Source organism: Coccinella septempunctata, chromosome 1 (assembly GCF_907165205.1).
Source record: "Coccinella septempunctata chromosome 1, icCocSept1.1, whole genome shotgun sequence".
In the NCBI taxonomy this organism is placed as follows: Eukaryota; Metazoa; Arthropoda; class Insecta; order Coleoptera; family Coccinellidae; genus Coccinella; species Coccinella septempunctata.
The window spans coordinates 20,051,568-20,073,550 of NC_058189.1; the positions used below are offsets into that span (position 1 = coordinate 20,051,568).

At 36.7% G+C, this 21,983-nt stretch overlaps 1 protein-coding gene across 1 annotated transcript in view; it reads left to right on the forward strand.

The window, feature by feature from the left end:
* Positions 1 to 21,983, forward strand: part of LOC123310043 (damage-control phosphatase ARMT1-like) — a 155,078-nt gene that overhangs the window by 38,600 nt on the left and 94,495 nt on the right. The window contains exon 3 of the mRNA XM_044893440.1: positions 17,657 to 17,889. Within this exon, the coding sequence (XP_044749375.1) occupies positions 17,657 to 17,889 (233 nt within the window). The remainder of the gene's footprint in view (positions 1 to 17,656; positions 17,890 to 21,983) is intronic.

Genomic DNA, 21,983 nt, shown 5'->3' on the forward strand with positions numbered 1-21,983 from the left:
TTTCGTTGATCCTCATCTTCCTCTTCTCTTCCTTCCGATTGGCTATTCGCCTGTGTAACCCCTATATTTAAAAAGAGTGACAAGCTTTCACCTCATAATTACCGTCCCATTAGTCTCCTCTCGGTCGCTTCCAAGGTTCTGGAGAGAATAATTTGTGAGCAGATTCTGAATTTTTCTCTCGAACACAGGCTGATACCAGAACAAAACGGAAACGTTCCGTGGCGTTCAACTGTCACGAACCTTCTCTCCTCTGTGTCCGATTGGACCAAGGCGCTGGACTCTGGTAAGCCGGTGGACGTAATTTATCTCGATTTTTCGAAGGCGTTCGACAAAGTTCCTCACGGCCGACTTCTAACTAAACTCGAACACATGGGAATCAGAGGAAGATTGTTGAATTGGATAAAGGTTTTTTTATCAAACCGCTGGGTGCTTTCTGGTGTACCCCAGGGTCCGTCTTGGGTCCAATCCTGTTTCTTCTGTATATTTCTGACTTGCCATTTCGCCTAAAATCTGCTCTATCTCTTTTCGCCGATGATCTCAAATTGTACAATTCCCCTTTTACTAATTATTCGACACTACAAGATGACCTGGACAGCTTGATCAGCTGGTGTAACACTTGGATGCTGCCTCTCGACATAGAAAAGTGCTCCATCCTACACATCGAAAAAAATAACCCTCGTCATCCATACAACATCGGTGGTCAAGTTCTAACACCCGTTTCCCATCTATCTGACCTTGGCCTCATAGTCTCGGACGATCTCAGCTGGTTTTTGTTTTTTTTTTTTTTTATAGCAGGGGGAATCTGCGACCGTGAAAACACGGGGCTCTATCTCTCGCCCAGAGGAACCCATTTCTAGGGAACACTGTGGGGTTACTCACTCTCCTGAGTTCGCGACCCACTAAACCTAACCTGCTTTTTGTTGGTTCCGGGCATTTGCCTATAAACCATTTATCCCTTAATCGGTTGATTTCTTCTTGCACATTGTCGTGCTAGGGTTTTCATGTTCGTCCATTTCGGATATCTCTTCTTAGTATAGTTTTAATAAGTTGTCGTACTCATTTTAATCTCTCCTCAATTGATCTCTCGGTCTCCTTTTGTAAATTCTCATTCTTCTTCTGTCTTCCTCCGGATCGTAGTCCACTAGTCTCCTGAGTTCTTCGTTTGGATGTTCCTTCGCTGTTTCGAATAACTTTTCAGCTTTCCTCTTCATAAATTCGGTGATGGTTTCCCACTTCAAATCTCGATATATCTGTTTGTTCCTGACAAACCAAGGCGCATCTATGGCACATCGTAGTAGCTTGTTTTCTGTTGCCTGAATTCTTTGTATATGGCTCTTTGCCGCGAATCTCCAAGCACCTGATCCATAAGTCAGTTGCGGTCTAGCAACGGCTTTGATTATTTTCAATTTTGTCTCATTTGACATGTGGCTCTTTCTACCTATCAGCGGGTAGAGCATATTCATCGCTGCCTTGGTTTTGTCAACGGCTTGTTTGATATGGCTTCTCCAAGTTAGACCTTTGTCTAGGGTGATACCTAAATATTTTGCTTCGTTTGTCCATTCGATTTCTTCTCCATCTACCTCTAGATTTGTTGTAGTTCTTAGTCTCCTCTTCTGCAGTAATATCGCTTGGCTCTTTTGTCCGTTGAGTTTTATTTTCCATTTAATACACCAGTCATTTATTTCATCTATAGCTTCTTGTAATATTCCTTCTATAATTTCTGGCTTGCGATGTCGCATTGCGATTCCTGTGTCGTCGGCATATAGTGTCAGCATAGTCCTTGGAGATTTTGGTATATCGTGAATATATATGTTATACAGTAACGGCCCAAGTACTGACCCTTGAGGCACCCCTGCTTCCATATATCTGGTTGTGGAGTTTTCTCCTTCCACTTTCACGTAGAATCTTCTGTTCCTCAAATAATTCCTAATCAACTTGCACAGTTTCATTGAATATCCAGCATATCTCATTTTGTAAATCAATCCTTCATGCCATACTCTGTCGACATCTAGTAGTACAAGACCGGTTGCTTGTTTATTTTGGAATCCTTCTGTTATATATTCTGTGAGTCTCAGTAATTGCTGTTCAGTTGAGTGGTCTCTTCTGAATCCAAATTGCTCTGCTGGAATGAGATTCAGATTTTCAGTTTCTTCTGTAAGCCTCCTAGCGATTACCCTTTCTACTACTTTTCCTAGGGCGGACAGTAAACTTATCGGCCTGTAGTTTTGGAGGAATTTTTTATCTTTGCCTGGTTTGTTGAACACTATGACTTCTGCAGTTTTCCACTTTTCCGGATAGTGTTCAGTCCTCATTATACCGTTTGCAATATTTGTGAGAGCAGCTATACCTTTTCTAGGTAATTTCTTCAACATAGCATTCGTTATTTTATCACTTCCGGGAGCTTTTCTATTTTTCAAGCTTCTGATTATCTCTTTTATTTCAAATGGAGAAGTTGGTTTTTCTATTTTGTCGTCTACTGGTGGTTCGTCTATTTCTTCTTCGTTGTTCTCTACAAGATCCTCCAGCTCGTCATTATCGTCATCAGGTCTGTAATTTATTCTCGATTCTCTTTCTATCGAGTCCGCCAGTGCTTCTGCTTTATCGATATTCGTATATGCCATTCCTCTTTCTCCGTGGAGAGGTGGATTTTAGTCTTTTCTCTTCTCAGACATTTTTGCATTTTCCATGCAGAATGATCGATAGTATTTAGTTCTTGAACTCTTTTGTTCCATCTATTTGTTCTCATGTCCTTCAGGGCATTTTTTAGAACTTGGCTGTGTCGGTTTAGATTTCTCTTATCTATATCTGTATTGTTGAGCCTGTATGTTTTTCTTAGTCTCCGATTTTCCCTGATGAGATCTTTGATTTCTCTGGGTGTATCACCGTGTGGATGTATCGGTGCTGGTCTCGTTATTTTCTTTGTGCTCTTTTTGTAGGCATCTATTATATTCTTTTCTAGTTTATCAACTGCTCTTTCTAGGTCTTCCGGTGTGTTGATTGTCGGTATTTCTGTTACCTCCGATTGTATCAGATGGCTATATTTCGTCCAATCGGTGTATTCTCTTGTTTGCATTAGTTCTCTTCTTGGCCCATCTCCTATTGTTAATTCGATGGGGTTGTGGTTAGAGGTTCCGTCCCACAAGGTCTCTATCCAGAATTCTCTAGTGATATTTTTCATAATTGCGATATCAATTATATCTGGCATTCCGAGTCATTCGCTTGACAGGAGAAGACGTGCTACAGTGCTCCTAGTGCTATAAAAGAGAAAGCGGACGAGAAAGTCGAAGTGTCACAGTGCCGTAAAAGAGAAAGCGGAGGTGAAAGTGCCCACTAACCAAGCTACGGAATATTTGATTCCGTCTGTGAAGTTGTGTAGGTTCTATATTTGTTATCGGAATTTTAATTCGTTAAAATTTTCAAAGTTGGTGTTCATCCTAAGTGTCCAGAGAATTTTTTTTTTATTTTCTCGTTGGTACTGCAGAAAACATCAGGTGAGCTTATTTTTCGTATCTCTTTTCTGATTTTTATCATAGCGTATAAAACATTCGGCTTTATACCATAGTTTTATATTAGGCTATTTTACTGAATATTTTATTATTTTCAAATTATTTGATATTTTGAGATTTTTGATTATAAAACCATGTCGGAAACCTCAGATAATGAGGGCTCCTACATGGAAGCGACCGATGCTGAAGAGTTCAGCGAAGGCGAACACGAGGAGCTTGTAAAGCTCAGAGAAGAAAATGGGCAGTTGAAAGCTCAAATAGTCAAACTGACTGAAACTGTGTCACAGTTGGTCGGTGAGATGCGCCTCTTGAGGGAGGAAATGACCCGCAATAATATGACGAAATCTCTCACTTACGCCGCAATCACAAAGCCGGTAGCGGGTTCCAAAAATAATACCCTTAATGGAATTGTTTCACAACCCGAAACAAGGAAAAATGATTCAACGCAGGTCGCGAAGGCCCCAAACGCGCCCCCAACTAAACGCGCGCGAAAAGAAAGCTCCTCTTCTGATGAGGAGACTGTCAAGAAGGCAACGGAAGTGCCTAAAAGAGATAAAATTCCACCCATCACGATGATGGGCACCTCAGATTGGGTAGAGATATCTAAAGCTCTCTACACAAAAAGGATAAATTACAACCGTGCAACTACAGTTAAAGACGGTATAAAAATCATCGCGTCAACCGTAGATGATTTTAGAAAAATCACTACATTCTTCGAGCAGCATGGTAAAGAATTTTTCACCTACCAAATGGAGGAGGAGAAGAAGATATATGCCGTTATTAGGCATTTACCAATCGACGCTGATCTTGCGTTGATTAAGGACGACCTGATATTCCAGGGAATAACAGACGCTGAGGCGTCCAGAATGACATCGAACAAGACAAAGAAACAAATACCTCTCTACCTGGTTAAAACCCAGAAAAAGGAAATATTCGAAGTGAAGCGACTCTACAACCTCTGTATTGTGGTTGAGCATAAAAAGAGGCCTGAAAGTCCAAGCCAGTGCTTTAGGTGCCAAAGGTACGGGCATGCACAAAACAAATGCTCCTTCCCGTGGAGATGCGTGAAGTGCTCAGGAAGCCACAGCAGCAATGACTGCACACTCACCAGAAAAGGTGAAGAGAGAAATGCCACATGCGTCTTATGTAGAGAAGAGGGCCATCCAGCTAGCTACAAAGGATGTAGCGAGTTCAAGTTGGTGACCAGAAAGAAAAATTCCCGAAAATCAGTTGAACAGAAAAAGAAGGTAACAAAAACAACAACTTCTGAACAAAAAATTCAGGAAGTAGCGAAGATCCAACCTACAGAGCAGGAAAAGATGAGGGAGACTCCAAAACCCGTCCAGAAAAAAGAAGGACAGAAAAAGCTTACAATGAAACAAGCTGTGAACAGTCAACAGGAGAAGAAAAAGATATCTGAATCAGCCGATGATTTAGATATCTTCACAGAAAAAATTTTCAACAAGATAATGTTGAAAATTGAGAGGGAAATGGAGAAAAAACTCCAAGCATTATTCAGTAAACTGAATTAATGGACCTTACGGATATTAGGAAGAAATCCCTCAAGATAATCTCGTGGAACATAAACGGGATCAACACTCGGAAAGCCGAGATAGAACAAATAATATCAGAAAGACAACCTGATATTATAGACCTACAGGAAACAAGAATAAACGAACAGAAGACTGAATTTCATGAATTATGAAACATATAGATGTGACAGAATTACAAACACCGGAGGAGGAGTAGCAATATTGGTGAGAACAGATCTGAAACACTACTTTAAAAGTAGATCCGACGAAACACAAGGAAAAACAGAAAAAGTGACGATTGTTGCCGAATTAAATCGGCAAAGAGTCGAAATAACCTCGGCGTATAAGCCACCACAAAACAATCTATTGGAAGAAGAGATAAACAACATGTTGGAAGGATCAAACCCGAAAATCTCCATCGGAGATTTCAACTGTAAATCCCCATTATGGAATAGCATAACAGAGAATAGGAATGGCAAAAAACTCAAGGATTTCGTCGAAAAACAAAATGCCATAGTTATTGGACCAGAGCTACCGACATATCTTGCTTTTGGAAGAGGAATACCAGATGTAATAGATATCGCGATATTGAAAAATATAACTCAAGAATTCTCGATTGAAACTTTGGAAGATGGAACCTCAAACCACAATCCCGTGGAATTGACAATTGGAGAAGAACCAAGAGAAAAACTGCTGGAAATGAGAGAATATACCAATTGGACTAAATACAGCCATTTAATACAATCGGAAATAACAGAAATTCCAACAATAAACACTCCAGACGATCTGGAATGTGCGGTTGATAAACTGGAAGAGATTATATTGAAAGCTTACGAAAAAAGCACGAGAAGAGTGAAGAGACCAGCTCCAAGTCATCCGCATGGCGATACGCCTAAAGAAGTAAAAGATCTTATACAAGAAAATCGAAGACTCAGAAGAATATATAGGATGAACAAAAATGATCTAAATAGAAGGAACCTCAACCGACATAGCCAAGTTCTGAAAAATGCCCTGAAAGATCTAAGAACAAGCAGATGGAACAAAAGGGTTCAAGAACTGAATACAATCGATCATTCTGCATGGAGAATGCAAAAAAGCCTACGAGGAGAAAAGACTAAAATTCCACCCCTACACGGAGAAGGGGGAATGGCTTATACCAATACTGATAAGGCAGATGCATTGGCGGACTCGATCGAACGAGAATCGAGAATAAATTACAGGATAGACGACGATAATGAGGATTTGGAAGAACTGGTTGAAGAAAATGATGAAGAAATGGCTGAATTACCAGCGACTGCTGAAATAGACAAGCCAACATCGCCAAATGAAATCAGGGAAATAATTAGAAGTTTGAAGAAGAGGAAAGCTCCCGGAAGCGATAAAATAACGAATGTTATGTTAAAGAAATTACCTAGAAAAGGTATAGCCGCTCTAACTAATATCGCGAATGGAATTATGAGGACAGAACACTACCCAGAAAAATGGAAAACAGCAGAAGTCATAGTATTCAATAAACCATTCAAAGAGAAGAAGTTTCCACAAAACTACAGACCGATAAGTCTACTGTCGGCTTTAGGAAAAGTAGTAGAAAGAATTATCGCCACGAGGCTAAATGAGGAAACCGAAAATCTGAAACTAATTCCACCAGAACAGTTCAGATTCAGAAGAGAGCATTCAACAGAACAACAATTATTAAGGCTCACAGAGTACATAACAGAGGGATTCCAAAATAAACAAGCTACAGGTCTTGTTTTACTAGACGTCGCCAGAGCATTCGACAGAGTATGGCATGAAGGATTAATATATAAGATGAGATGTGCTGGATATTCGATCAAAATATGCAAGTTGATACGGAATTATCTCAAAAATAGAAGATTTCACGTGAAAGTGGGAGGAGAATGCTCCTCAACAAGAGATATAGAGGCTGGAGTACCCCAAGGATCAGTACTTGGGCCACTTCTGTACAACATATACATCCACGATATTCCGAAAAATCCAAGAACCATGCTAACGTTATATGCTGACGACACAGGCATAGCAACTCGACACCGAAATCCTGAAATAATAGAACGAGTTCTACAAGAGTCGATTGACGAAACAAATGACTGGTGCATAAAGTGGAAAATCAAGCTCAATGGACAAAAGAGCCAAGCAATATTACTACAGAAGAGAAGACTGCGACCCACAACGAAACTGGATGTTGACGGCGAAGAAATCGACTGGAAAAATGAAGCCAAATATTTAGGAATAACACTTGACAAAGGACTTACTTGGAAAAGTCATATCAAACAAGCAATCGACAAAACGAAAGCAGCGATGAATAGACTCTATCCTCTGATAGGAAGAAGAAGCCACATGTCGAAAGAGACAAAATTGAAGATAGCCGTTGCTAGGCCTCAACTGACTTATGGATCAGTTGCCTGGGGTTTCGCGGCAAAGAGTTATATCAAAAGAATTCAGGCCACTGAAAACAAGCTGCTACGATGTGCAATAGATGCACCTTGGTTTGTCAGGAATAGACAGATTTATAAGGACCTGAAATGGGAAACCATAAGGGAATTCATGAACAGAAAAGCAGAGAAATTATTCGAAACAGCGAAAAACCATCCGAATCAAGAACTCAGGAGACTAGTGGACTACGACCCAGAGGAAGACAAAAGGAGAATGCGAATTTACCGAAGGAGACCAAGAGATCAATTAAAAAGAGATTAAAATAACAACTTATTGAAAAATTCAATAAAGTGTTAATCCAATAGAGGATAAACACATAAATCCCAGCACGATAGTGTGCGAGAAGAAAACCGACCAAGAGATGAACGGTTCATAAGCAAATGCCCGGAACCAAAATTAATAATAATAATAATAATAATAATAATAAGTTTATTGCAATAATATAAGATCCATACAACTATCCATTATTCATCAAAAAGAACGAGAAAAAAAGAAAATTATACATTGCAAACGGTCTCACGTCAGTATAACTGTTATTACTGTGACACCGAAAAATCCCACAAAAAAAAAAAAAAAAAAAAAAAAAAAAAAAAATGGAATTCAAGAAGCAGTAGGGTTTTTAGTGGGTCTCGAGCTCAGGAGAGTGAGAAACCCCACACTGTTCCCCCTCAGGAGATGAGGGTGGTTCGTCTGTCTTGCAGATTTTCCCCCTGCTACACCAAAAACTGGTAATCCATTTCCGAATGCTAGGTACGTTGGTTCTTCAGGTCCAATAACGATAGCTTCATGTTTTTCAGCGAGATCTTTCAGTTTTCTGCCATTTCTGTTTTCCATCCTGCTGTTCCATTCTGGAGATTTGCAATTAAAATCTCCGATGCAGATTTTCGGGTTTGTTCCATCTAGTAAGTTGTTGATTTCTTCTTCCAATAGGTTATTTGGGGGTCTTTTATATGCCGATGTGACTTCGACTCTTTGTCGATTTATTTCAGCTACAATCGTCACTGTTTCTATTTGTGACTCGTCAGATCTTCCTTTAAAATAGTGTTTCAGATCTCGTCTAACCAGTAAGGCAACACCTCCCCCAGTGTTTGCGATTCTGTCACATCTATATATCTCATAATTCATGATATTCAATCGCGTATTTGGTTGTATTCTTGTTTCCTGTAAGGCTATAATATCAGGTTTTCTCTCTGATATTATTTCTTCTATCTCGGGTTTTCGAGTTCTGACCCCGTTTATGTTCCAGGAGACTATTTTAAGGGATTTTTTCCTAGTTGTATGTTCCATTATTTCAGTTTACTGAACATTCCTTGGAGTTTTTTCTCCATCTCTCTTTCAATTTTCAACATGATTTTGTTGAAAATTTTTTCAGTAAAAGTGTCTAAATCGTCGGCGGATTCAGAGACTTTTCTGTTTTCTTTTGTTTTGTTGATCGTAGGTTTAGCTTGGGGCATTTTCGGTGTCTCCTTCTTCTGTACTGGTTTGGGTACTTCTTTTTTCTTGTCGTCTACTTTGGAGGGGGTGGGCTTCTTTTTCTCCTGGACTTTTAGAGGAATCCTCACGATCTCAGCTGGCGTAGCCACATCGAGAACATCTCTTCCAAGGACAAACAAATGACATATGTGTTCTACAAATCATTTAAGGGTTGCAACGATAGAACATTCGGTACCATCTTGAAGATCTACATCCGCCCCATCCTCGAGTACGGGGGTCCTGTTTGGTGGGGGAGGTGAGGTGGGGCAGACTTACTCGAGACCACGCAAAGATGGGCCACTCGTGTTGGCTATAGACCTCTACGACCCACATACACGCAGCGACTAAGATCCATGGCATTGTATAAAGACCAGTGGTCTTTATACAATGTCCACGGGGCTGTCATCTTTCGAGGGGACCTGAGATACCGAGCCATACGAGTATATCTGGGCGACAAAGTCAGAAACATGTTCACTCTGAACAGAAACAACCATATACAATACAAGCTGAAATGCGAGAACTTCAGAACACCTCCGCGTCAGAATTTCCTTCCCAACAGAGTCTTCAGTGCCTTGAATAGTCTTCCAAACTCCGTTGTGCAGGCCCCTTCAGTGAACGCATTTAAGAACAGATTTGACGGTTGGAGGACAGCTCAGCAAGTTCAATAATCTAGGGTTTGGAAATTTTTTTATCTTTGTTGTAGACCACGATGAATTTTTTTTTGTTTTCTTCTGTTTCTTGAATACTTCCATAGCTAATGTATGCGTACCAACTGTAGTAGTTTCCTTTTTGAGTTGATAGGTTTTAAACCTATTCACTATCAAAAATCCAACTGTTTTATTTATCGCAGATAATTTTTTATATTTGATATTGAACTTCAAAAACAGTGTTACCCCTCAATGACCATGCACCGTGAACATGCACATTTACGTTGGATAGCAGGCTTGGTGAATCCATATAGTCGTTCAACAGCTTAAACAAAACATATTATCACTATGTCTGTATGTTTCGCGTCCCCAATATTATGATGAAAGTATTGTAGCGGGTTGCTAGGACAGGTGTAGCAGGTAAGTATATACTAGGAGTTCACCTAACGTTTCGCCAACTTTATTTTGGCTTCATCAGAGGCTGAAAATACGGAAATTACAAATTTGGAAATTTAACATGTACAACATTAAAATTTAAGCCATTAAACCATACAATACTAAAATACACGACAACACAATTACACAATTATATCAAAATAACATCTTCACAGACACAACGGTATTACAAGGTTTTATTGGGAAACACTTACAGTCTCTTATTTTTCACCTTCAAGGGCGGATTTAGGGGGGGGGGGGGGCACGGGGGCACGTGCCCCCCAGACGGACGGATCTTTCTATACATACTTGAACTCTTTAAAATAAAAGTGAAGTTCATTTCTCACATTTACTGTTGACTTTTTTGCTAGTCTACCCGTTGTGCCCCCCCCCCCAGAAAAAAATCCTGGATCCGCCCTTGTTCGCCTTCGTCAAAATTCTTAACCTCGGAATCATGAATCGAGTACACGGAGTAAGTTCAATAAATTTAAATTGTTTGAATCAAGAGTAAGGATTTATTTTTCACCACGATGCAGTCAGACTACGTTCTACCTAATGAAATGTCATTATTAGGTCGTTGTTAAAACAGTTGTCTGTTGTCATACGATCAGTACACCGTCGCTTCCACTTCCGTCCGCTGGATACCGCCCACGTATGTTCTATCAACCCCGCACAATCTTTTTATATTTAACCCTTTTTCTTCTTTATATTTTAGTATATGAAATGTCAACTCAGTAGGACTTTATACATTGTGTTCAACTTCGCTGTGTCTGTTTTGAAGTTGCAGCTGTTTTTGTCTTTGTGAATCTCCAATATTTCCAAGATTTCTCTCTTTTCTAGGACATGTTCCGTTGCCATTACCTTCACGTTCTCGAAATCAAATTCGTGTTGGAAGTCCTTGGCGTGCTTTGCGAGTGCTATGGTTTCTTTATTGTTTTTAATGTCATTAGCGTGTTGTTTCGCTCGCATGTTGCAGTATTGGCTTGTGTTACCTGTGTATGTTATAAGGCATTGCTTACAGGATATTTTGTAAACTACATCTGATTTGTGCATGTTGTCTGTTTTAGATTTTAGCTTTGTGTATATTTGATTGTAGTTATTCTTCTGGTTATATAAGCCTAGTTTTATTTTATGTCCTTTCAAAGCTGTTTGTATTTTCTTGTCAACTGTGCCCACTGCAGGAAATTTATAATATTTGATATCATCATCTTTGTACTTTATCTGATTGCTGGAGTAGAAGATCTTGTTAATCAGCTGTTCTGGGTAATTATTCATTTTTAGTAATTTCTTGATTTTATTAAAATTATTTTGGTGGAATTTTTTGTCACTGAGTTTAAGGATTCTGTATTTTGCGCTGGTAATGATAGAGACCCTGTGCGACATCGGGCAAGTGGAATGGAAATTCAGAACTCTGGCGGAACTGGTAGGTTTCATATCCAGGGTCTTTCACGAGGAACCTCACCTATATTTATACGGGAAACTACTGAACGTATTTTCATGAAATTCAGCACTTATAAGTATTTCACGATGCTGATGAAATCTAAAATATTTTCAAGGCATGAGCACCTCCGGTTTTTCCGGAAATGACGTCAACTTCCGTTTTTCAAATTAGAACACCATTTTTTTATTGCAGAAATAGATTCCTTAGAAAATTTCAAGTTATTTTGATGTAACATTTTTCAGTTTTGGTTGGAAAATTCTCTCTGAGCGGGAAAATTCGAAAAAAAAAATCGAAAATAGAGCTCCGCTGAAACAAGAATAACTTCGAGGTTTTTGGATGGAAAATTTTCATTTTTGGGATTTTTCAAGATGTAAGATTGATGTATCCACTTTAAAATCGAAATCGCGATTCATGATACAGGGGGTGAAAAAATCGCTTTCAAAGTTAGGGATGACAAAATCGTGAAAAATCAATTTTTTCAAATTAGAACCCCATTTTTTTATGGCAGATATTGAATCTACGTTAAAAAATAATGTGAGTGTATGCATCACACCCTTGCCCTAAAATGGATATTTTCTGAGTTATTCACAAAAAACTGTTTTTCGTCTTGAATTTTCAGCTATTTCTTTTCCCTTCACGTCAAAAAGATGAAATTTTCAGGAACTGTTATTTGAACCATGCTGTAGATTTTTCACCCCTTCTTGAAACCGACTTCAAGTTACTATTAGGAGAACCATGGCAAACTCTCGCAGTTATAACTAGAGAAGATGCTCAAAGTTTTGACCGTTAATTTCTAGACATTTATTTATACGTCTCAGGAATGCTTCGTGCGTTGCTCTTCTTATTTCATCGGGAGGAAGAGATCTGCAAAAGTGTTTAAAAACCAAATTGAGTTTCAAAACTATGAATCTAAAAATCTAAACAAACCTGAACGCATTTCTGACTCGTTCTATGCAGTCCTCTTTATCAGTCAGGGGAGTTGAGTAGACGATATTTTTTATCCTACCCCAAACATAATAGTCTAAAGGAGTTAAATCGGGAGAACGTGGTGGCCAAAGATGTGGACCATTGTTCGCCAACCATCGATCTTCAAATAGCCTGTAGAGGATATTTGACACATTGAGTGAATTGTGTTGAGGCGCGCCATCTTGTTGATACCATAAGTCATTATGGTTCTGTACTAGCGGCTCAATTATTTGAGTCAATATGTCAGAATATCTATCTCCTAAGGGAGAACATTCTTTAAATAATGCAAACATGTGTAGTGTTCTATCTTACCAGTTAAAGTCCCATCATAAATGTGAACATCGAGAATTGTATAATATTATTTTTGATGGCGCAAAAAACATTGAAACTCCAGGTCTCTTGAAAGTTCCATTGTCTGAAGTGGTGGTTGTTCTCTTCATCCCAATAATGACTGTTATGCCTATTGAAAGAACCATTCTTTGTGAATTTAGATTCATCTGTCCAAATTATACAGTCCAAAAAGTTTTCATTCTCTTGAAATCGAATCATCATAGCTTCGCAAAACTCTGTTCTCCTGACGAAATCAGTTTCCTTCAAATGCTGTACCCTATTGAATTTATATGGGTGTATTTTATGTTTTTTTAATAATCTCCAAACACTCGATTGAGATAATCCCAGATCAATCTCGGCATCTTTGAGAGAATTTTGAGGATTCACACGAAAATATGCAAGAACTGTAATTTCGTTGTTCTCATCTTCTACTACACTTTTTTCTCTGTGTATAGTTTTCTTAACGAAAGATCCGACATTTCTCAAGTTTGTCATGGTTCTGTTAATGGTATCTCTCGTTGGTCTGGGTCGGTCAGGAAACCTCTCAGTGAACAGTCGAATCGTTCTATCTACAACTTTTTTACATTCTTCATGAAGTAGAATGAGATTTAAATAATCTTCATTGGTAAAATTAGGCATAGTGATCGATTTTATAACTCAATACGAATTATCACCAAATTAATAGTAAACACAAAATGCTACTGAATAAAGAGGAATTTGGCAGATGTAATTAATGATATCTATCATTAAAAAAAAAGAATGTAAAACATGGTTAGTTTTTGCATACGGTTCATAAGGAATTATTTATTTATCACTGGAGAGAAAACCGATGGCCGATTAGTTGAAATAAAGAGGTTTCCGATACAAATTCGAATCAAAATTCGCCTGTAACTTTTTTCTCTTGCATATTAGGGTAGTAAAATCTAAAACATGGTTTAAGTACCAGTTTCTGAAAATTTCATCTTTTTGGCGTGAAGGGAAAAGAAATAGCTGAAAATTCAAGACGAAAAACAGTTTTTTGTGAATAACTCAGAAAATATCCACTTTAGGGCAAGGGTGTAATGCATACACTCACATTATTTTTTAACGTAGATTCAATATCTGCCATAAAAAAATGGGGTTCTAATTTGAATTTCATTCCCTGTATCATGAATCGCGATTTCGATTTTTAAAGTGGATACATCAATCTTACATCTTGAAAAATCCCAAAAATGAAAATTTTCCATCCAAAAACCTCGAAGTTATTCTTGTTTCAGCGGATCTCTATTTTCGATTTTTTTTTTTCGAATTTTTCCGCTCAGAGAGAATTTTCCAACCAAAACTGATAAATGTTACATCAAAATAACTTGAAATTTTCTAAGGAATCTATTTCTGCAATAAAAAAATGGTGTTCTAATTTGAAAAACGAAAGTTGGCGTCATTTCCGGAAAAACCGGAGGTGCTCATGCCTTGAAAATATTTTAGATTTCATCAGCATCGTGAAATACTTATAAGTGCTGAATTTCATGAAAATAAGTAGTTTCCCGTATAAATATGGGTGAGGTTCCTCGTGAAAGACCCTGTATAGGCCAGTAACGACTTTATTATCCTCTCTTATCAGCAACAGGTCTAGAAAAGGTAAACTGTTGTTTTCTTCCAGCTCCATTGTGGATTGAATTTTGGCATGAATGGAGTTGAACAAGTCCACTGTCTTTTGGATGTCGTCTTTGTGAACTATAAGGACTATGTCATCTACATAGTATCTGACCCATTCAATTCTGATGTCCTTTTTGTTTTCCAAGGCTTTGTGCACTATGTAGTCCATTATGAAATTACCTAGGCTTGGACTACTTGGACTTCCCACACTGCATCCATCCAGCTGCTGGAAGTGTTCACCCTCATATTGAAAGAAGCTATTCTCAAAAATATGTTTTATAAGTTGTCGGAACATACTTTTTGAGGAAATGTGTGTATACGCTTCTATTGTACTCCATTTTATGTTAATTATTTCAATTATTAGATATTTGGAAATTGATGGAAAGAGGCTCACAACATCTAGAGACATCAATATAAAGTTATCAGGTATGTTGACTCGTGTTATTTGATCTCTGACATCATAGCTGTTCTTCAGATTATAGGGTAATGTGCTGCCTACTTGTACAAGGATGTATATATTTAGAGATGTTATATGTTGGAGATCCTATTGCTGACACGATCGGACGGAACCTTAAGGGACCTTTTTTGTGTGTCTTCGGCAGGGCGTAAATTTTAGCTGGAATGCTATTGTACCTTTTCAGTTTTTTGGACTTGTATTCACTTATGTGTCCTTGTATGTACAACTGAGATATTAAGTTATTAGTTAATCTTTGTGTTTTCAGAGTAGGATCGTTATTTAGTCTTCTATATGTTGCAGGGTCATTCAAGATGTCATGCATGTTGTTTTTGTACATTGTTGTTGTCAATATAACGCTGGTTTTATCCTTGTTCGAGTTGGTAATTATTATTTCTGGGTGTTGTTTCAAGAATTGTCTGGTTTTTTTCATTTCTCTATTGATTGGGATTATCTTATTTTTATTGTTATCATTATAATGCTTCTGATTATTGATGGCCGTGATTAGTTTAGCTCGGATTTTGTTTTGTTCCGTGTACTCTATGTCTGACCTCAGCAGTATGTACTCAGTATCCTTGATTATAGTTGGAATCATCTGTTCAAACTCTGTTTTAGTCAGAGGATATGCAAATTTGGGACCGAAACTTATGATGTTCAATACATCTTTTGGTATTTTAATGTCGGTCATGTTTTTGACACAGTTATTCAGTTCTTGTTTTGTAAATGGTTTTTGTATTTCTATTAGGTTCTTGAGTTTTTTTGATTATTAATTTATATTCTTTTAAAGATCTTGTCTGCATGGGTGTCTATGGTCAGGTGCCAACTTTGCAATAGGTTGGAAGGCATGTGATAATTCATGTGATAATTTGTTTATTTCCTTTTTAATTTGTGTGTGTTCCCATTGTGATATTTTTATTTCAATGTTCAATAATGATTTCCTGAAACTATTGTAAGTTTTATCTATGATATGATGGAAATGTCTTGTAAACGAATTCAGGTTAAAAATACATTTAATGTTACTAACTATATGTTTCGGATAGACACCGTTCTGTCTGCACTTCATAATAAATATTTTCTGATTAGTGATGTGTTCTTAAGGTTAGTATAAGGCTCTTCATCATTCCACAAACTTCCTCTCCATATAGTCTTCTCAGATCCCGATATGTCGCCATATCCCAGAATTATATGTCTGTATGTTTCGCGTCCCCAATATTATGATGAAAGTATTGTAGCGGGTTGCTAGGACAGGTGTAGCAGGTAAGTATATACTAGTTCACCTAACGTTTCGACAACTTTATTTTGGCTTCATCAGAGGCTGCAAATACGGAAATTACAAATTTGGAAATTTAACATGTACAACATTAAAATTTAAGTCATTAAACCATACAATACTGAAATACACGACAACACAATTACACAATTATATCAAAATAACATCTTCACAGACACAACGGTATTACAAGGTTTTATTGAGAAACACTTACAGTCTCTTATTTTTCACCTTTGTCAAAATTCTCAATCTCGGAATCATGAATCGAGTACACGGAGTAAGTTTTATATAAATTTACATTGTTTAAATCAAGAGTAAGGATTTATTTTTCACCACGATGCAGTCAGACTACGTTCTACCTAATGAAATGTCATTATTAGGTCGTTGTTAAAACAGTTGTCTGTTGTCATACGATCAGTACACCGTCGCTTCCACTTCCGTCCGCTGGATGCCGCCCACGTATGTTCTATCAACCCCGCAAATTCTTTTTATATTTAACCCTTTTTCTTCTTTATATTTTAGTATATGAAATGTCAACTCAGTAGGGCTTCATACATTGTGTTCAACTTCGCTGTGTCTGTTTTTAACGACGACCTAATAATGACATTTCATTAGGTTGAACGTAGTCTGACTGCATCGTGGTGAAAAATAAATCCTTACTCTTGATTTAAACAATTTAAATTTATATAAAACTTACTCCGTGTACTCGATTCATGATTCCGAGATTAAGAATTTTGACAAAGGTGAAAAATAAGAGACTGTAAGTGTTTCCCAATAAAACCTTGTAATACCGTTGTGTCTGTGAAGATGTTATTTTGATATAATTGTGTAATTGTGTTGTCGTGTATTTTAATATTGTATGGTTTAATGACTTAAATTTTAATGTTGTACATGTTAAATTTCCAAATTTCTTCGTATTTTCAGCCTCTGATAAAGCCAAAATAAAGTTGGCGAAACGTTAGGTGAACTCCTAGTATATACTTAGCTGCTACACCTGTCCTAGCAACCCGCTACAATACTTTCATCATATTATCCTATGTTCCCTACAACTTTCCAGTGAGTGGAAGCAAAATTTTTTTCTAAGATTGATCGTACTCGCCATTTTATTGTAGTTTTCCGTGACTTCATGGTCTAAACATCTCAACAACTTGTTCTGCACCACTTCTAGTCTATGTTTATAAATCTCATATTGTGGAGACCAAACAACCGATGCATAATGGAAATTCTTCTTCCACAAAGAAAAGTTGACCTGTTTATTCAATTCTTCGAAAATTCTTATTTCTGAGCTCTGGGGATTGTCAAATTTTCGTAGGGACACACTGTATAGCTGCTCAATAATGTAGTCACCTGGAATGCTTTCGACCTAGAGCGTCACTTCAATTCGTTTTGTAATTACGAAGCAATACAACCTAAATTAACAAAAAATCGCAGTAAAATTACGAGACCTATAGTACGTAACCCCTAATATAAATGTGGTGTTCTTTTTTCTCGATTGAAATTCATCTATGTTTTGCAGGAAGCATCAGAAGAAATGAAAAATATTATAGCCAAAATTTATGCGTTGAAGGATGAAGTACTACAAGATGTTCCATTCAGAAAGTTACTCTCTACTGCCCCTGATGCAAAATTTTATAATGATTATTTGGAGAAAATGACCAGTCAAGATTGTAGACCAACAATGTTACAGACTATAAGAGTATACGCTGAGTGCTACGTATACCGTCGGGTATGGGAATGTTTCGAGTTGACGTGAGTAGTGTTATAAATATTTGTTTGAAAGTATTTGAAGTGTTTCATCATGTTCGAATCTCCCGGCCACAATTAATTTGAGCACTGTCCTCTTAAATCGATGTCAACATCTTTGCCAAACTGTTATACTTACACCCAGTTGCAAGAAGGAGTCTATTTAATCAGTATTAATTAATAGTGCCATAAATTTGATGTTTTCATTATTTCAATGCCTGTTGCAAGAACTTAATTTTTCAATAATTTCCGTTCCATTAGTTAATGTTTCGGTAATGAATTCATTAAAAGAAGTATGACATTCCTCCCGAAAAATTGCATTTCTAGTGTACAAACCATAGTGTTACTAATAAAATCTTGGAAAAAAATCATATCTATGCTATGAATGAACCTAATGAATTTTTTGTGTCAGTTGTGTTGACGGTGTTGTATTGTAGAATTGATATAATAGGATTGCTGCGAAAAGAATAAGAGGTTGCAACTACACTGCCGAAGAAACGAGTAAATTATTAGATCTCTTTCAACAGTAAGTATCCTATTGATACTTGATAAGATAAGATGATCTGATTCATTAATTCCATGCAGTGATGTTATCATGTTTCAGTGTAGATTCAGGAAAGAAATATTTCTTCTTTATCAGATAATTATTATGTCTCATTTCACCTTTAGTTTACAGTATATTTTACTTCGCAGGTATCAGTCTAATGTAGAAGATAAGAAGACAGGCACTATATTTTTAGTCCGCAAAAAAGAGGCATGGAAGAAAATATGTACTGCATATAATACTGTCGCCACAAGTGGAATTAGAACAGTGGAAGATTTAAAAACCTTCTATCATAATAAGAAGCAAAAAGCTAGAAAATCCTTGTCAGAATATAATGTAATTTATTTATTTATGAAACAATATGAGTTGACCTTTCTCTGAATAAATTATCTCACTCGACAACATAAAAATATATATATATGGTCTTTTGAAAGACCATGCTGAGCACATGGGTGCAATCTATAGCTCCTAAAGTATGAAATATTAATGGAAACAACAATTCCGAAGGAATTGTCTATCTGTTTCTCCATCGGACAGAGACGAGAGGCTAGACATACTCGACAAACTAGACATAACCCAGCGAGCACAAAAACATCTCAGAGATGTTAAAAGTAAGAGATTTCGAAACATTGAACATCCACTGCGATGTTCTGTTTATACATGAATAGAACTTTTATAGATTATATGGATGTCCCTGGGATGTCACAAAAAGAACTACTCAGAAGTTTTTTTGATAGCCTTTTCATGTACACAATAGAACATTTCTAAAGCGCTTTGCGCACTCGAAATCGCTGTTTGTAAGACTTTATATGAAATTCTTTTGTGAGGCCTTTTTTCTTTCATTCGAATGTTTGAGGATACCACATTCTATTTTAAATGAAATACAAAGTTTTTAAATGAAATACAGAATACTATATAAGAATAAAAATATTTTAATGATACTCCAACAGGTACAAAAGGAAAAGAAATCACATTTGACATAAAAAATTGAACAACAAAAAACAATTGATAAATATTATACTACAGAAAGGGAGAATAAACAAAAAAATATATCACATTCAATAAAACAAACATAAATAACCAAAAAGAAATATCACATTTAACATAAAAAAACAGAAATAATAGAAAACAAACTGGTTATAATATTAGATGTACCGAAAGGGAAAATGAAAAAAAATTTATGAAAAATTTTTTCTCTACAAGCGTGCGCGTTCAACCTTTTTCCCGCACGCATTTCAAGTTGCAAAGAGTCACTTTTCCAAAACGTGCGGGAAAAACGCCTGCTATTTCTTTCCCGCACGCATTTGCGTGCGGGAATGGATTAGCAGGGGATTTTCCCGCACGCAAATCTTATAGAATAAATTAAATTCTATCATGTCTCTATGCACCGAACGTCAACGATGAGTAACCCATGGTAACGACATGCAGAATTACGTCTGTCATTTTATATGAATTAATCAAATGAGATATGATCTGTATCGTGCAAACCAATCTTTGGCATAGAGTTCGAATACTTTCCTACTTATTTGGAATTTCTTATGGATCACATATACAAAATAAAAACAATTCAAACAATTAATTCACAAAATATATGAAGGTTAAGATGATTTTTTCCAATTAAAATAACAGAGAAAATAGCTGCATGAAAGGATCTGGAAGATTTGAGTTGTATATAGCTCCTGACCAGGTTGATTTGCGAAACGATTTTATTTATTTAATTATTTGTACTGGTATTTAAAGATGGAAGAATAAAGGAGTTTTCAAAAACAAGAACTTTTCTGGGACAATTTGAATTATTTTGTGATTCACAAGTGATGAATGATTATTATCATCGTCGGAAGAGTATTCTTACAAAATATTCTGGGAATTATCAACGGCAGAGATAGATTATCGAAATATGTTGAAATCCTCGATGATATGGCTTTAAACTTTATGAAGTTATTTCTTGAATAATTATAATAACCTTCCATATACCATTTGACATTCGATTATTCCAACCAAAATACAATGATCTCTTATACCTGGTCCCAAATACACAAATAATATTAACCACGCAGCGTGGATTCTTTTGAGGTTATATGTATGTTTCTGGACATTATACTATACATTTAATTCATGTAATACTTACTTGTTAATTGTATTTGGTTACTATGAAGAGATCGATCCTAAATTCACAATCAAAACCAACACAGAAGTAGTTCATATTATACAAATCACCAATCAACTTTCAACTCCGAACAGTCCACAGTCCAAACTACGAAGGAAGTGGAAATGGCGGCAAAATGAAATAAGTGAATTGTATATTATTTATTTGGAATAAACCTCCCATGGCAAACTATGCGACGTCAAGAGAAGATATCCACACGTTTACATTATTTTCAACTCGACAGTACCTCTCAGTAGGTAGACGAAGAAATGCCACAGATGGCACAGATCAGAACAAATAAAGATTTCCAATAGCCTTTGGAGACCTCTTTGGGAAGTGCATATTACGTTTCAAAGAAACATCCTCATGCCAACATTTTCGAAATATCCCAAAACATCCCAGGGATGTTTGTGCTCGCTGGGAATATGTAGCAAATAAAAGTAATTTCTAACAATTTTCACTTCAAAAAACGTTTAAATTATGACTTGCGTCAATTAGATGAATACTTGATGGGACAAAACTGGGTCATTGAATTTTTAACGATAAAGCGTCAAAATAATCCTTCATTTGAAGCAAAAACTGTTTCCTGCAACAGGAAATATCGATAATGACATGATAATGATTGGTGTACTTTAAATTAAACGAAAAAAAAATATTTCCATTATCTCTGGTTACTTGCAACGGAAAACCCCGTTTACTAAAGAATTAAAATTTTAAAGGGACCATTACAGTATAATGGACGTTCCTGCAACTGAGTGTTAATCTCTTGTTTTTATTTAACGAATATTATTGTCCAATTTGAACGACCTGTAGGATTTTGACTTCAGTGGGCTATAAATAATTTTCAGATGGTAAAATACTTCAAATCCTACTTTCGATATACTTTTCACTGGCCGGTCTATCTGTGGTGATTTTGGCTGAATTCCCAACAAACTGGAACTGGATACGATCCTTTCTTGTTGGATGTAGTTGAGATTGATCTTTGTGTGGAGAATGAATGTATAACTGTGTAAATAATTGTGAAAACCGCTTGGTTGGCGTCTAGCACTTACCAGTTCTCAACTATGCATGGAATCTTCATATAACGCCGAGACATACGAAGAGGGATTTGAAATATACGGGGGGTTTGAATGTACATATGGTTGATTTTGTGTGTACACTGAATTAAGAATTGATTAAATTGAAATGTACAAATGAAATTGAAAATTTGAAATATAATAAGAAAATACCATGAATTCAAGAAATGAAAATACTGGTCGCAACAACACCTAACTACTCTATGGCCTAAAATCGCGATCGTCTAGTTGTCTTAGGACGTTACGTGGGCCACGCAAAGTACTTTCTTTCCTAATAGAAAAATTGACGGGAGGATTGGAGACTAAAAAAAAAAATACATTTAAACTTGAACAA